The sequence below is a fragment of the Notolepis coatsorum genome, assembly GCF_963971535.1.
Source record: "Notolepis coatsorum genome assembly, chromosome: 2".
In the NCBI taxonomy this organism is placed as follows: Eukaryota; Metazoa; Chordata; class Actinopteri; order Aulopiformes; family Paralepididae; genus Notolepis; species Notolepis coatsorum.
This window is the reverse complement of record NC_140166.1, coordinates 222,225,933-222,241,183: the sequence shown is the minus strand read 5'-3', so window position 1 is coordinate 222,241,183 and position 15,251 is coordinate 222,225,933. Positions and strand designations below refer to the sequence as shown.

The 15,251-nt window shown below is 56.9% G+C and overlaps 1 protein-coding gene across 1 annotated transcript in view; it reads left to right on the top strand.

The window, feature by feature from the left end:
- coch (coagulation factor C homolog, cochlin (Limulus polyphemus)) overlaps positions 1–15,251 on the top strand; it is a 67,157-nt gene that overhangs the window by 11,323 nt on the left and 40,583 nt on the right. The window contains exons 5-6 of the mRNA XM_084307714.1: positions 13,636–13,769; positions 14,655–14,741. Coding sequence (XP_084163840.1) covers positions 13,636–13,769; positions 14,655–14,741 — 221 coding nt within the window. The remainder of the gene's footprint in view (positions 1–13,635; positions 13,770–14,654; positions 14,742–15,251) is intronic.

Here is a 15,251-nt window from a genome sequence, read left to right as displayed (position 1 = left end):
TGGGTCTCTCTCTGGTGGGTCTCTCTCTGGTGGGTCTCTCTCTGGTGGGTCTCTCTCTGGTGGGTCTCTGGTGGGTCTCTCTCTGGTGGGTCTCTGGTGGGTCTCTCTCTGGTGGGTCTCTCTCTGGTGGGTCTCTCTCTGGTGGGTCTCTGGTGGGTCTCTCTCTGGTGGGTCTCTGGTGGGTCTCTCTCTGGTGGGGTCTCTCTCTGGTGGGTCTCTCTCTGGTGGGTCTCTGGTGGGGTCTCTCTCTGGTGGGTCTCTGGTGGGGTCTCTCTCTGGTGGGTCTCTCTCTGGTGGGTCTCTCTCTGGTGGGTCTCTCTCTGGTGGGTCTCTCTCTGGTGGGTCTCTGGTGGGGTCTCTCTCTGGTGGGGTCTCTCTCTGGTGGGTCTCTCTCTGGTGGGTCTCTGGTGGGGTCTCTCTCTGGTGGGTCTCTCTCTGGTGGGTCTCTGGTGGGGTCTCTCTCTGGTGGGTCTCTCTCTGGTGGGTCTCTCTCTGGTGGGTCTCTGGTGGGGTCTCTCTCTGGTGGGGTCTCTCTCTGGTGGGGTCTCTCTCTGGTGGGGTCTCTCTCTGGTGGGTCTCTCTCTGGTGGGGTCTCTCTCTGGTGGGTCTCTGGTGGGGTCTCTCTCTGGTGGGTCTCTCTCTGGTGGGTCTCTCTCTGGTGGGGTCTCTCTCTGGTGGGGTCTCTCTCTGGTGGGGGTCTCTCTCTGGTGGGTCTCTCTCTGGTGGGGTCTCTCTCTGGTGGGTCTCTCTCTGGTGGGTCTCTGGTGGGTCTCTCTCTGGTGGGTCTCTGGTGGGGTCTCTCTCTGGTGGGTCTCTCTCTGGTGGGTCTCTGGTGGGTCTCTCTCTGGTGGGTCTCTGGTGGGTCTCTCTCTGGTGGGTCTCTCTCTGGTGGGTCTCTGGTGGGTCTCTCTCTGGTGGGTCTCTGGTGGGTCTCTCTCTGGTGGGTCTCTGGTGGGGTCTCTCTCTGGTGGGTCTCTCTCTGGTGGGTCTCTCTCTGGTGGGTCTCTGGTGGGTCTCTGGTGGGTCTCTGGTGGGTCTCTCTCTGGTGGGGTCTCTCTCTGGTGGGTCTCTGGTGGGGTCTCTCTCTGGTGGGTCTCTCTCTGGTGGGTCTCTGGTGGGGTCTCTCTCTGGTGGGTCTCTCTCTGGTGGGTCTCTCTCTGGTGGGTCTCTGGTGGGGTCTCTGGTGGGTCTCTCTCTGGTGGGGTCTCTCTCTGGTGGGTCTCTGGTGGGGTCTCTCTCTGGTGGGGTCTCTCTCTGGTGGGTCTCTGGTGGGGTCTCTCTCTGGTGGGTCTCTCTCTGGTGGGTCTCTGGTGGGTCTCTCTCTGGTGGGGTCTCTCTCTGGTGGGTCTCTGGTGGGGTCTCTCTCTGGTGGGGTCTCTCTCTGGTGGGTCTCTGGTGGGGTCTCTCTCTGGTGGGTCTCTCTCTGGTGGGTCTCTCTCTGGTAGGTCTCTGGTGGGGTCTCTCTCTGGTGGGTCTCTGGTGGGGTCTCTCTCTGGTGGGTCTCTCTCTGGTGGGGTCTCTCTCTGGTAGGTCTCTGGTGGGGTCTCTCTCTGGTGGGTCTCTGGTGGGGTCTCTCTCTGGTGGGTCTCTCTCTGGTGGGTCTCTGGTGGGGTCTCTCTCTGGTGGGTCTCTCTCTGGTGGGTCTCTCTCTGGTGGGTCTCTCTCTGGTGGGTCTCTGGTGGGGTCTCTCTCTGGTGGGGTCTCTCTCTGGTGGGGTCTCTCTCTGGTGGGGTCTCTCTCTGGTGGGTCTCTCTCTGGTGGGTCTCTCTCTGGTGGGTCTCTGGTGGGGTCTCTCTCTGGTGGGTCTCTCTCTGGTGGGTCTCTCTCTGGTGGGGTCTCTCTCTGGTGGGGTCTCTCTCTGGTGGGGTCTCTCTCTGGTGGGTCTCTCTCTGGTGGGGTCTCTCTCTGGTGGGTCTCTCTCTGGTGGGTCTCTGGTGGGTCTCTCTCTGGTGGGTCTCTCTCTGGTGGGTCTCTCTCTGGTGGGTCTCTGGTGGGTCTCTCTCTGGTGGGTCTCTCTCTGGTGGGGTCTCTCTCTGGTGGGTCTCTGGTGGGGTCTCTCTCTGGTGGGTCTCTGGTGGGGTCTTTCTCTGGTGGGTCTCTCTCTGGTGGGGTCTCTCTCTGGTGGGTCTCTGGTGGGGTCTCTCTCTGGTGGGTCTCTGGTGGGGTCTCTCTCTGGTGGGTCTCTCTCTGGTGGGGTTTCTCTCAGGTGGGTCTCTCTCTGGTGGGTCTCTCTCTGGTGGGGTTTCTCTCAGGTGGGTCTCTCTCTGGTGGGGTCTCTCTCTGGTGGGGTCTCTCTCTGGTGGGTCTCTGGTGGGGTCTCTCTCTGGTGGGTCTCTCTCTGGTGGGGTCTCTCTCTGGTGGGTCTCTGGTGGGTCTCTCTGGTGGGTCTCTCTGGTGGGTCTCTCTGGTGGGGTCTCTCTCTGGTGGGTCTCTGGTGGGGTCTCTCTCTGGTGGGTCTCTCTCTGGTGGGTCTCTCTCTGGTGGGGTCTCTCTCTGGTGGGTCTCTGGTGGGGTCTCTCTCTGGTGGGTCTCTCTCTGGTGGGTCTCTCTGGTGGGGTCTCTCTCTGGTGGGTCTCTGGTGGGTCTCTCTGGTGGGTCTCTCTGGTGGGTCTCTCTCTGGTGGGGTCTCTCTCTGGTGGGTCTCTCTCTGGTGAGTCTCTGGTGGGGTCTCTCTCTGGTGGGTCTCTCTCTGGTGGGTCTCTCTCTGGTGGGGTCTCTCTCTGGTGGGGTCTCTCTCTGGTGGGTCTCTCTGGTGGGTCTCTCTGGTGGGGTCTCTCTCTGGTGGGTCTCTCTCTGGTGAGTCTCTGGTGGGGTCTCTCTCTGGTGAGTCTCTGGTGGGGTCTCTCTCTGGTGGGTCTCTGGTGGGGTCTCTCTCTGGTGGGTCTCTCTCTGGTGGGTCTCTGGTGGGTCTCTCTCTGGTGGGTCTCTGGTGGGTCTCTCTCTGGTGGGTCTCTCTCTGGTGGGTCTCTGGTGGGTCTCTCTCTGGTGGGTCTCTCTCTGGTGGGTCTCTGGTGGGTCTCTCTCTGGTGGGTCTCTGGTGGGGTCTCTCTCTGGTGGGTCTCTCTCTGGTGGGTCTCTCTCTGGTGGGTCTCTGGTGGGTCTCTGGTGGGTCTCTGGTGGGGTCTCTCTCTGGTGGGGTCTCTCTCTGGTGGGTCTCTGGTGGGGTCTCTCTCTGGTGGGTCTCTCTCTGGTGGGTCTCTCTCTGGTAGGTCTCTGGTGGGGTCTCTCTCTGGTGGGTCTCTGGTGGGTCTCTGGTGGGGTCTCTCTCTGGTGGGTCTCTCTCTGGTGGGTCTCTGGTGGGGTCTCTCTCTGGTGGGTCTCTCTCTGGTGGGTCTCTCTCTGGTGGGTCTCTCTCTGGTGGGTCTCTGGTGGGGTCTCTCTCTGGTGGGGTCTCTCTCTGGTGGGGTCTCTCTCTGGTGGGGTCTCTCTCTGGTGGGTCTCTCTCTGGTGGGTCTCTCTCTGGTGGGTCTCTGGTGGGGTCTCTCTCTGGTGGGTCTCTCTCTGGTGGGTCTCTCTCTGGTGGGTCTCTCTCTGGTGGGTCTCTCTCTGGTGGGGTCTCTCTCTGGTGGGGTCTCTCTCTGGTGGGGTCTCTCTCTGGTGGGTCTCTCTCTGGTGGGGTCTCTCTCTGGTGGGTCTCTCTCTGGTGGGTCTCTGGTGGGTCTCTCTCTGGTGGGTCTCTCTCTGGTGGGGTCTCTCTCTGGTGGGTCTCTCTCTGGTGGGTCTCTGGTGGGTCTCTCTCTGGTGGGTCTCTCTCTGGTGGGTCTCTCTCTGGTGGGTCTCTCTCTGGTGGGGTCTCTCTCTGGTGGGTCTCTGGTGGGGTCTCTCTCTGGTGGGTCTCTGGTGGGGTCTCTCTCTGGTGGGTCTCTCTCTGGTGGGGTCTCTCTCTGGTGGGTCTCTGGTGGGGTCTCTCTCTGGTGGGTCTCTGGTGGGGTCTCTCTCTGGTGGGTCTCTCTCTGGTGGGGTTTCTCTCAGGTGGGTCTCTCTCTGGTGGGTCTCTCTCTGGTGGGGTTTCTCTCAGGTGGGTCTCTCTCTGGTGGGGTCTCTCTCTGGTGGGGTCTCTCTCTGGTGGGTCTCTGGTGGGGTCTCTCTCTGGTGGGTCTCTCTCTGGTGGGGTCTCTCTCTGGTGGGTCTCTGGTGGGTCTCTCTGGTGGGTCTCTCTGGTGGGTCTCTCTGGTGGGGTCTCTCTCTGGTGGGTCTCTGGTGGGGTCTCTCTCTGGTGGGTCTCTCTCTGGTGGGTCTCTCTCTGGTGGGGTCTCTCTCTGGTGGGTCTCTGGTGGGGTCTCTCTCTGGTGGGTCTCTCTCTGGTGGGTCTCTCTGGTGGGGTCTCTCTCTGGTGGGTCTCTGGTGGGTCTCTCTGGTGGGTCTCTCTGGTGGGTCTCTCTCTGGTGGGGTCTCTCTCTGGTGGGTCTCTCTCTGGTGAGTCTCTGGTGGGGTCTCTCTCTGGTGGGTCTCTCTCTGGTGGGTCTCTCTCTGGTGGGGTCTCTCTCTGGTGGGGTCTCTCTCTGGTGGGTCTCTCTGGTGGGTCTCTCTGGTGGGGTCTCTCTCTGGTGGGTCTCTCTCTGGTGGGTCTCTGGTGGGTCTCTCTCTGGTGGGTCTCTGGTGGGGTCTCTCTCTGGTGGGTCTCTCTCTGGTGGGTCTCTCTCTGGTAGGTCTCTGGTGGGGTCTCTCTCTGGTGGGTCTCTGGTGGGGTCTCTCTCTGGTGGGTCTCTCTCTGGTGGGTCTCTGGTGGGTCTCTCTCTGGTGGGTCTCTGGTGGGGTCTCTCTCTGGTGGGTCTCTCTCTGGTGGGTCTCTCTCTGGTGGGTCTCTCTCTGGTGGGTCTCTCTCTGGTGGGTCTCTGGTGGGTCTCTCTCTGGTGGGTCTCTGGTGGGTCTCTCTCTGGTGGGTCTCTCTCTGGTGGGTCTCTCTCTGGTGGGTCTCTGGTGGGTCTCTCTCTGGTGGGTCTCTGGTGGGTCTCTCTCTGGTGGGGTCTCTCTCTGGTGGGTCTCTCTCTGGTGGGTCTCTGGTGGGGTCTCTCTCTGGTGGGTCTCTGGTGGGGTCTCTCTCTGGTGGGTCTCTCTCTGGTGGGTCTCTCTCTGGTGGGTCTCTCTCTGGTGGGTCTCTCTCTGGTGGGTCTCTGGTGGGGTCTCTCTCTGGTGGGGTCTCTCTCTGGTGGGTCTCTCTCTGGTGGGTCTCTGGTGGGGTCTCTCTCTGGTGGGTCTCTCTCTGGTGGGTCTCTGGTGGGGTCTCTCTCTGGTGGGTCTCTCTCTGGTGGGTCTCTCTCTGGTGGGTCTCTGGTGGGGTCTCTCTCTGGTGGGGTCTCTCTCTGGTGGGGTCTCTCTCTGGTGGGGTCTCTCTCTGGTGGGTCTCTCTCTGGTGGGTCTCTCTCTGGTGGGTCTCTGGTGGGGTCTCTCTCTGGTGGGTCTCTCTCTGGTGGGTCTCTCTCTGGTGGGGTCTCTCTCTGGTGGGGTCTCTCTCTGGTGGGGTCTCTCTCTGGTGGGTCTCTCTCTGGTGGGGTCTCTCTCTGGTGGGTCTCTCTCTGGTGGGTCTCTGGTGGGTCTCTCTCTGGTGGGTCTCTGGTGGGGTCTCTCTCTGGTGGGTCTCTCTCTGGTGGGTCTCTGGTGGGTCTCTCTCTGGTGGGTCTCTGGTGGGTCTCTCTCTGGTGGGTCTCTCTCTGGTGGGTCTCTGGTGGGTCTCTCTCTGGTGGGTCTCTGGTGGGTCTCTCTCTGGTGGGTCTCTGGTGGGGTCTCTCTCTGGTGGGTCTCTCTCTGGTGGGTCTCTCTCTGGTGGGTCTCTGGTGGGTCTCTGGTGGGTCTCTGGTGGGTCTCTCTCTGGTGGGGTCTCTCTCTGGTGGGTCTCTGGTGGGGTCTCTCTCTGGTGGGTCTCTCTCTGGTGGGTCTCTGGTGGGGTCTCTCTCTGGTGGGTCTCTCTCTGGTGGGTCTCTCTCTGGTGGGTCTCTGGTGGGGTCTCTGGTGGGTCTCTCTCTGGTGGGGTCTCTCTCTGGTGGGTCTCTGGTGGGGTCTCTCTCTGGTGGGGTCTCTCTCTGGTGGGTCTCTGGTGGGGTCTCTCTCTGGTGGGTCTCTCTCTGGTGGGTCTCTGGTGGGTCTCTCTCTGGTGGGGTCTCTCTCTGGTGGGTCTCTGGTGGGGTCTCTCTCTGGTGGGGTCTCTCTCTGGTGGGTCTCTGGTGGGGTCTCTCTCTGGTGGGTCTCTCTCTGGTGGGTCTCTCTCTGGTAGGTCTCTGGTGGGGTCTCTCTCTGGTGGGTCTCTGGTGGGGTCTCTCTCTGGTGGGTCTCTCTCTGGTGGGGTCTCTCTCTGGTAGGTCTCTGGTGGGGTCTCTCTCTGGTGGGTCTCTGGTGGGGTCTCTCTCTGGTGGGTCTCTCTCTGGTGGGTCTCTGGTGGGGTCTCTCTCTGGTGGGTCTCTCTCTGGTGGGTCTCTCTCTGGTGGGTCTCTCTCTGGTGGGTCTCTCTCTGGTGGGTCTCTGGTGGGGTCTCTCTCTGGTGGGGTCTCTCTCTGGTGGGGTCTCTCTCTGGTGGGGTCTCTCTCTGGTGGGTCTCTCTCTGGTGGGTCTCTCTCTGGTGGGTCTCTGGTGGGGTCTCTCTCTGGTGGGTCTCTCTCTGGTGGGTCTCTCTCTGGTGGGGTCTCTCTCTGGTGGGGTCTCTCTCTGGTGGGGTCTCTCTCTGGTGGGTCTCTCTCTGGTGGGGTCTCTCTCTGGTGGGTCTCTCTCTGGTGGGTCTCTGGTGGGTCTCTCTCTGGTGGGTCTCTCTCTGGTGGGTCTCTCTCTGGTGGGTCTCTCTCTGGTGGGTCTCTCTCTGGTGGGTCTCTCTCTGGTGGGGTCTCTCTCTGGTGGGTCTCTGGTGGGGTCTCTCTCTGGTGGGTCTCTGGTGGGGTCTTTCTCTGGTGGGTCTCTCTCTGGTGGGGTCTCTCTCTGGTGGGTCTCTGGTGGGGTCTCTCTCTGGTGGGTCTCTGGTGGGGTCTCTCTCTGGTGGGTCTCTCTCTGGTGGGGTTTCTCTCAGGTGGGTCTCTCTCTGGTGGGTCTCTCTCTGGTGGGGTTTCTCTCAGGTGGGTCTCTCTCTGGTGGGGTCTCTCTCTGGTGGGGTCTCTCTCTGGTGGGTCTCTGGTGGGGTCTCTCTCTGGTGGGTCTCTCTCTGGTGGGGTCTCTCTCTGGTGGGTCTCTGGTGGGTCTCTCTGGTGGGTCTCTCTGGTGGGTCTCTCTGGTGGGGTCTCTCTCTGGTGGGTCTCTGGTGGGGTCTCTCTCTGGTGGGTCTCTCTCTGGTGGGTCTCTCTCTGGTGGGGTCTCTCTCTGGTGGGTCTCTGGTGGGGTCTCTCTCTGGTGGGTCTCTCTCTGGTGGGTCTCTCTGGTGGGGTCTCTCTCTGGTGGGTCTCTGGTGGGTCTCTCTGGTGGGTCTCTCTGGTGGGTCTCTCTCTGGTGGGGTCTCTCTCTGGTGGGTCTCTCTCTGGTGAGTCTCTGGTGGGGTCTCTCTCTGGTGGGTCTCTCTCTGGTGGGTCTCTCTCTGGTGGGGTCTCTCTCTGGTGGGGTCTCTCTCTGGTGGGTCTCTCTGGTGGGTCTCTCTGGTGGGGTCTCTCTCTGGTGGGTCTCTCTCTGGTGAGTCTCTGGTGGGGTCTCTCTCTGGTGAGTCTCTGGTGGGGTCTCTCTCTGGTGGGTCTCTGGTGGGGTCTCTCTCTGGTGGGTCTCTCTCTGGTGGGTCTCTGGTGGGTCTCTCTCTGGTGGGTCTCTGGTGGGTCTCTCTCTGGTGGGTCTCTCTCTGGTGGGTCTCTGGTGGGTCTCTCTCTGGTGGGTCTCTGGTGGGTCTCTCTCTGGTGGGTCTCTGGTGGGGTCTCTCTCTGGTGGGTCTCTCTCTGGTGGGTCTCTCTCTGGTGGGTCTCTGGTGGGTCTCTGGTGGGTCTCTGGTGGGGTCTCTCTCTGGTGGGGTCTCTCTCTGGTGGGTCTCTGGTGGGGTCTCTCTCTGGTGGGTCTCTCTCTGGTGGGTCTCTCTCTGGTAGGTCTCTGGTGGGGTCTCTCTCTGGTGGGTCTCTGGTGGGTCTCTGGTGGGGTCTCTCTCTGGTGGGTCTCTCTCTGGTGGGTCTCTGGTGGGGTCTCTCTCTGGTGGGTCTCTCTCTGGTGGGTCTCTCTCTGGTGGGTCTCTCTCTGGTGGGTCTCTGGTGGGGTCTCTCTCTGGTGGGGTCTCTCTCTGGTGGGGTCTCTCTCTGGTGGGGTCTCTCTCTGGTGGGTCTCTCTCTGGTGGGTCTCTCTCTGGTGGGTCTCTGGTGGGGTCTCTCTCTGGTGGGTCTCTCTCTGGTGGGTCTCTCTCTGGTGGGTCTCTCTCTGGTGGGTCTCTCTCTGGTGGGGTCTCTCTCTGGTGGGGTCTCTCTCTGGTGGGGTCTCTCTCTGGTGGGTCTCTCTCTGGTGGGGTCTCTCTCTGGTGGGTCTCTCTCTGGTGGGTCTCTGGTGGGTCTCTCTCTGGTGGGTCTCTCTCTGGTGGGGTCTCTCTCTGGTGGGTCTCTCTCTGGTGGGTCTCTGGTGGGTCTCTCTCTGGTGGGTCTCTCTCTGGTGGGTCTCTCTCTGGTGGGTCTCTCTCTGGTGGGGTCTCTCTCTGGTGGGTCTCTGGTGGGGTCTCTCTCTGGTGGGTCTCTGGTGGGGTCTCTCTCTGGTGGGTCTCTCTCTGGTGGGGTCTCTCTCTGGTGGGTCTCTGGTGGGGTCTCTCTCTGGTGGGTCTCTGGTGGGGTCTCTCTCTGGTGGGTCTCTCTCTGGTGGGGTTTCTCTCAGGTGGGTCTCTCTCTGGTGGGTCTCTCTCTGGTGGGGTTTCTCTCAGGTGGGTCTCTCTCTGGTGGGGTCTCTCTCTGGTGGGGTCTCTCTCTGGTGGGTCTCTGGTGGGGTCTCTCTCTGGTGGGTCTCTCTCTGGTGGGGTCTCTCTCTGGTGGGTCTCTGGTGGGTCTCTCTGGTGGGTCTCTCTGGTGGGTCTCTCTGGTGGGGTCTCTCTCTGGTGGGTCTCTGGTGGGGTCTCTCTCTGGTGGGTCTCTCTCTGGTGGGTCTCTCTCTGGTGGGGTCTCTCTCTGGTGGGTCTCTGGTGGGGTCTCTCTCTGGTGGGTCTCTCTCTGGTGGGTCTCTCTGGTGGGGTCTCTCTCTGGTGGGTCTCTGGTGGGTCTCTCTGGTGGGTCTCTCTGGTGGGTCTCTCTCTGGTGGGGTCTCTCTCTGGTGGGTCTCTCTCTGGTGAGTCTCTGGTGGGGTCTCTCTCTGGTGGGTCTCTCTCTGGTGGGTCTCTCTCTGGTGGGGTCTCTCTCTGGTGGGGTCTCTCTCTGGTGGGTCTCTCTGGTGGGTCTCTCTGGTGGGGTCTCTCTCTGGTGGGTCTCTCTCTGGTGAGTCTCTGGTGAGGTCTCTCTCTGGTGAGTCTCTGGTGGGGTCTCTCTCTGGTGGGTCTTTGGTGGGGTCTCTCTCTGGTGGGGTCTCTCTCTGGTGGGTCTCTCTCTGGTGGGGTCTCTCTCTGGTGGGTCTCTGGTGGGGTCTCTCTCTGGTGGGTCTTTGGTGGGGTCTCTCTCTGGTGGGGTCTCTCTCTGGTGGGTCTCTCTCTGGTGGGGTCTCTCTCTGGTGGGTCTCTGGTGGGGTCTCTCTCTGGTGGGTCTTTGGTGGGGTCTCTCTCTGGTGGGGTCTCTCTCTGGTGGGTCTCTGGTGGGGTCTCTCTCTGGTGGGGTCTCTCTCTGGTGGGTCTCTGGTGGGGTCTCTCTCTGGTGGGTCTCTCTCTGGTGGGGTCTCTCTCTGGTGGGTCTCTGGTGGGTCTCTCTCTGGTGGGTCTCTCTCTGGTGGGTCTCTCTCTGGTGGGGTCTCTCTCTGGTGGGGTCTCTCTCTGGTGGGTCTCTCTCTGGTGGGTCTCTGGTGGGTCTCTCTCTGGTGGGTCTCTGGTGGGTCTCTCTCTGGTGGGTCTCTCTCTGGTGGGTCTCTCTCTGGTGGGGTCTCTGGTGGGGTCTCTCTCTGGTGGGTCTCTCTCTGGTGGGTCTCTGGTGGGGTCTCTCTCTGGTGGGTCTCTGGTGGGTCTCTGGTGGGGTCTCTCTCTGGTGGGGTCTCTCTCTGGTAGGTCTCTGGTGGGTCTCTCTCTGGTGGGTCTCTGGTGGGTCTCTCTCTGGTGGGTCTCTGGTGGGGTCTCTCTCTGGTGGGTCTCTGGTGGGTCTCTGGTGGGGTCTCTCTCTGGTGGGGTATCTCTCTGGTGGGTCTTTGGTGGGGTCTCTCTCTGGTGGGTCTCTGGTGGGGTTTGTGGTAGTGAAAGGGTTAATAGCAATTTCAAATTGGTTCTCGAAAAAGCCAAGACATGGAGCGATGGTCAGCGTTGGCAGGCAGCGTTCAATTCTGTCAAAATCATGCCGAGATGTCTATTCCAGACGGTCCCAGTCTTTATTCCCAAATCATTCTTCAAGAAATTGAACAAACATACATCCACCTTTATTTGGAACTAGATCATTCCGCAGTCATAGGTGGTACACTTCTGGATTCAGTTGAGAACACACTTCGACAGCAGACAGGCCCTCCCCACTGCCCTTAATGACACAGTGGGCCAGAAAAGGGATGAAATTATGTTAACCTCTTAAGGATCGGGCAAAAACGGGGCTAGTTTCTTCTTTTTTTTGACGATTGCATACCCAAAGTAATTTGTGATTCATTACACTTTATACTTATAGCACATGATTGAGTCTGGTCTCTTTTGAAAGGTAACATTCTGAAGTTTCTTACACAATAAAGAGAAATCACTTTAAGTGCTAATGAAATAGAGTAACAGAGGTTTTAACACACTGAAGTAAAAGTGTTGTGTATTTCTTTTTACTGGTTGCCAGATGCCTGTTTTTTAAGTTCCAGCTGAGAGGTAGGAGCTGGAAAACATAACGGTTCCGTAGCCTGAAGTCTTATGTAGTACAGGTCCAAAGTTTATAAAAATCCCACCGAAAATGAATGTTTTACAAAGGTTTTTGTAATGTGTGTACCAGTAAAAATGCGGCATGATTATCCAAAATGGTTGTCCGCTGCCATTAATTTCGATACTCTAGTCAAAACAATGGACTTCTTCGTCTTCTTGTGCCACCTTCCCCCCACCGGCAACGCCCGTCTGAGATCGCTTTCGGAGCAGACGCTCCTTGGCTACGACGGTGGTCAATAATTTCGGTGACGGGTCAGTTCAGGACCGCTCACAACAGGACGTGGTCACTCGGCTCGTCAAATGACGCTCGCCGACTCGCCGAGTGTGGTGACGATCGAAAGGCGGCAAATTCAACTTTCCAACAATGTAACAATGTTTCCAACGGGTTCCAATCCATAGGTTCCTGCTTTCAATCCCCATTATTCAGTTTCAACAGACCGCTCGATACTCAATACACTGTGGTTTCTCCTGGGGGACGATGACAAGACCAGAGAAGATGTTGAATGAACCATGTCGTTGCTTGTCTGTTCTGTTCTCCAGGGGGGTGGTTCATGTCGTTGCTTGTCTGTTCTGTTCTCCAGAGGGGTGGTTCATGTCGTTGCTTGTCTGTTCTGTTCTCCAGAGGGGGGGTTCATGTCGTTGCTTGTCTGTTCTGTTCTCCAGGAGGTGGTTCATGTCGTTGCATGTCTGTTCTCTTCTCCAGGGGGGTGGTTCATGTCGTTGCTTGTCTGTTCTGCTGTTCTCCAGGAGGTGGTTCATGTCGTTGCTTGTCTGTTCTGTTCTCCAGAGGGCTGGTTCATTTCGTTGCTTGTCTGTTCTCTTCTCCAGAGAGGTGGTTCATGTCCTTGCTTGTCTGTTCTGTTCTCCAGAGGGGTGGTTCATGTCGTTGCTTGTCTGTTCTGTTCTCCAGAGCGCTGGTTCATGTCGTTGCTTGTTTGTTCTGTTCTCCAGAGGGGTGGTTCATGTCGTTGCTTGTTTGTTCTGTTCTCCAGAGGGGTGGTTCATGTCGTTGCATGTCTGTTCTCTTCTCCAGGGGGGTGGTTCATGTCGTTGCTTGTCTGTTCTGCTGTTCTCCAGGAGGTGGTTCATGTCGTTGCTTGTCTGTTCTGTTCTCCAGAGGGCTGGTTCATTTCGTTGCTTGTCTGTTCTCTTCTCCAGAGAGGTGGTTCATGTCCTTGCTTGTCTGTTCTGTTCTCCAGGGGGGTGGTTCATGTCGTTGCTTGTCTGTTCTGTTCTCCAGAGGGGTGGTTCATGTCGTTGCTTGTCTGTTCTGTTCTCCAGAGGGGGGGTTCATGTCGTTGCTTGTCTGTTCTGTTCTCCAGGAGGTGGTTCATGTCGTTGCATGTCTGTTCTCTTCTCCAGGGGGGTGGTTCATGTCGTTGCTTGTCTGTTCTGCTGTTCTCCAGGAGGTGGTTCATGTCGTTGCTTGTCTGTTCTGTTCTCCAGAGGGCTGGTTCATTTCGTTGCTTGTCTGTTCTCTTCTCCAGAGAGGTGGTTCATGTCCTTGCTTGTCTGTTCTGTTCTCCAGAGGGGTGGTTCATGTCGTTGCTTGTCTGTTCTGTTCTCCAGAGCGCTGGTTCATGTCGTTGCTTGTTTGTTCTGTTCTCCAGAGGGGTGGTTCATGTCGTTGCTTGTTTGTTCTGTTCTCCAGAGGGGTGGTTCATGTCGTTGCATGTCTGTTCTCTTCTCCAGGGGGGTGGTTCATGTCGTTGCTTGTCTGTTCTGCTGTTCTCCAGGAGGTGGTTCATGTCGTTGCTTGTCTGTTCTGTTCTCCAGAGGGCTGGTTCATTTCGTTGCTTGTCTGTTCTCTTCTCCAGAGAGGTGGTTCATGTCCTTGCTTGTCTGTTCTGTTCTCCAGAGGGGTGGTTCATGTCGTTGCTTGTCTGTTCTGTTCTCCAGAGCGCTGGTTCATGTCGTTGCTTGTTTGTTCTGTTCTCCAGAGGGGTGGTTCATGTCGTTGCTTGTCTGTTCTGTTCTCCAGAGGGGTGGTTCATGTCGTTGCTTGTCTGTTCTGTTCTCCAGGGGGGTGGTTCATGTCCTTGCTTGTCTGTTCTGTTCTCCAGGGGGCTGGTTCATGTCCTTGCTTGTCTGTTCTGTTCTCCAGGGGGGTGGTTCATGTCGTTGCTTGTCTGTTCTGTTCTCCAGGGGGTGGTTCATGTCGTTGCTTGTCTGTTCTGTTCTCCAGAGGGGTGGTTCATGTCGTTGCTTGTCTGTTCTCTTCTCCAGAGGGCTGGTTCATGTCCTTGCTTGTCTGTTCTGTTCTCCAGGGGGATGGTTCATGTCCTTGCTTGTCTGTTCTGTTCTCCAGAGGGCTGGTTCATGTCCTTGCTTGTCTGTTCTGTTCTCCAGGGGGGTGGTTCATGTCGTTGCTTGTCTGTTCTGTTCTCCAGGGGGGTGGTTCATGTCGTTGCTTGTCTGTTCTGTTCTCCAGGGGGATGTTTCATGTCGTTGCTTGTCTGTTCTGTTCTCCAGAGGGCTGGTTCATGTCGTTGCTTGTCTGTTCTGTTCTCCAGAGAGGTGGTTCATGTCCTTGCTTGTCTGTTCTGTTCTCCAGGGGGGTGGTTCATGTCCTTGCTTGTCTGTTCTGTTCTCCAGAGGGGTGGTTCATGTCGTTGCTTGTCTGTTCTGTTCTCCAGGGGGGTGGTTCATGTCGTTGCTTGTCTGTTCTGTTCTCCAGGGGGGTGGTTCATGTCCTTGCTTGTCTGTTCTGTTCTCCAGGGCGCTGGTTCATGTCGTTGCTTGTCTGTTCTGTTCTCCAGGGGGGTGGTGGGGGCCTCCGGGGGCCCAGTGAAGGTCCACAGGCAACAAGGACGTCACAACTACGTGGGTTCCTACAGTCATGGGGTCCAGTCCCAGGCCCTCTCTAGATGGACGTCCTCCTTCAGTCTCACTAGTAAGAACACCACATTGATTGATTGATTGATTGATTTTTTTTGATTGATTGATTGATTGATTGAGTGATTGATTGATTGATTGAATGGGTTATGAATGGATGCATGGATGAATTGATTGATTGTCTTTCACGAGTCTCTCATGCCTGACTGACTGACTGGTGGGTGGGGTGGTGGAATACTGGATTGATTGATTGATTGATTGATTGATTGATTGATTGATTGGTTGGTTGATTGATTGATTGATTGATTGATTGGTTGATTGATTGGTTGGTTGAATGGGTTATGAATGGATGCATGGATGAATTGATTGATTGTCTTTCATGAGTCTCTCATGCCTGACTGACTGATTGACTGACTGGTGGGTGGGGGTGGTGGAATACTGGATGGATGGATTGATTGATTGATGGATTGATTGGCTGGTTGGATGATTGATTCATGTATTGATTGATTGATTGGTTGATTGGTTGGTTGATTGGTTGATTGATTTATTGGTTGGTTGATTGGTTGGTTGATTGGTTTGTTGATTTATTGGTTGATTGATTGATTAATTGATTGATTGGGTGGTTGGTTGGTTGGTTGGTTAGTTATGGATGGATGCAGGGATGAAGATCTTCCCATGGGCTATTCAGCTGCTCTTCGCAATCAAACTGTCAAACTCTCTGGATAATGACTGAATGGTCAGACTCCATTTACAACACTGTTACAATGTGAACATGTTCAATAAAGAAATGGTCTACACAGTTTCCACACCTCTCTCTCTCTCTCTCTCTCTCTCTCTCTCTCTCTCTCTCTCTCTCTCTCTCTCTCTCTCTCTCTCTCTCTCTCTCTCTCTCTCTCTCTCTCTCTCTCTCTCTCTCTCTCTCTCTCTCTCTCTCTGTTACTAGGAGCTGTGAACCTCCCTCAGGAGTTAGTCAGTCAAACCAGCACCACAGCCCTGCCTGCTGCTGCTGCCGCTGCTGTTGTCAAGCCAGGTAAACTGATATCCTGCTGCTGCACCTGGCTCGCTGATAACAAACCATCACTACACGTGGGTAAAACAGAGTCTGCACCTGGCTCGCTGATAACAAACCATCACTACACCTGGGTAAAACAGAGTCTGCACCTGGCTCGCTGATAACAGACCATCACTACACCTGGGTAAAACAGAGTCTGCACCTGGCTCGCTGATAACAGACCATCACTACACCTGGGTAAAACAGAGTCTGCACCTGGCTCGCTGATAACAAACCATCACTACACCTGGGTAAAACAGAGTCTGCACCTGGCTCGCTGATAACAGACCATCACTACACCTGGGTAAAACAGAGTCCGCACCTGGCTCGCTGATAACAAACCATCACTACACCTGGGTAAAACAGAGTCTGCACCTGGCTCACTGATAACAAACCATCACTACACCTGGGTAAAACAGAGTCTGCACCTGGCTCGCTGATAACAAACCATCACTACACCTGGGTAAAACAGAGTCTGCACCTGGCTCG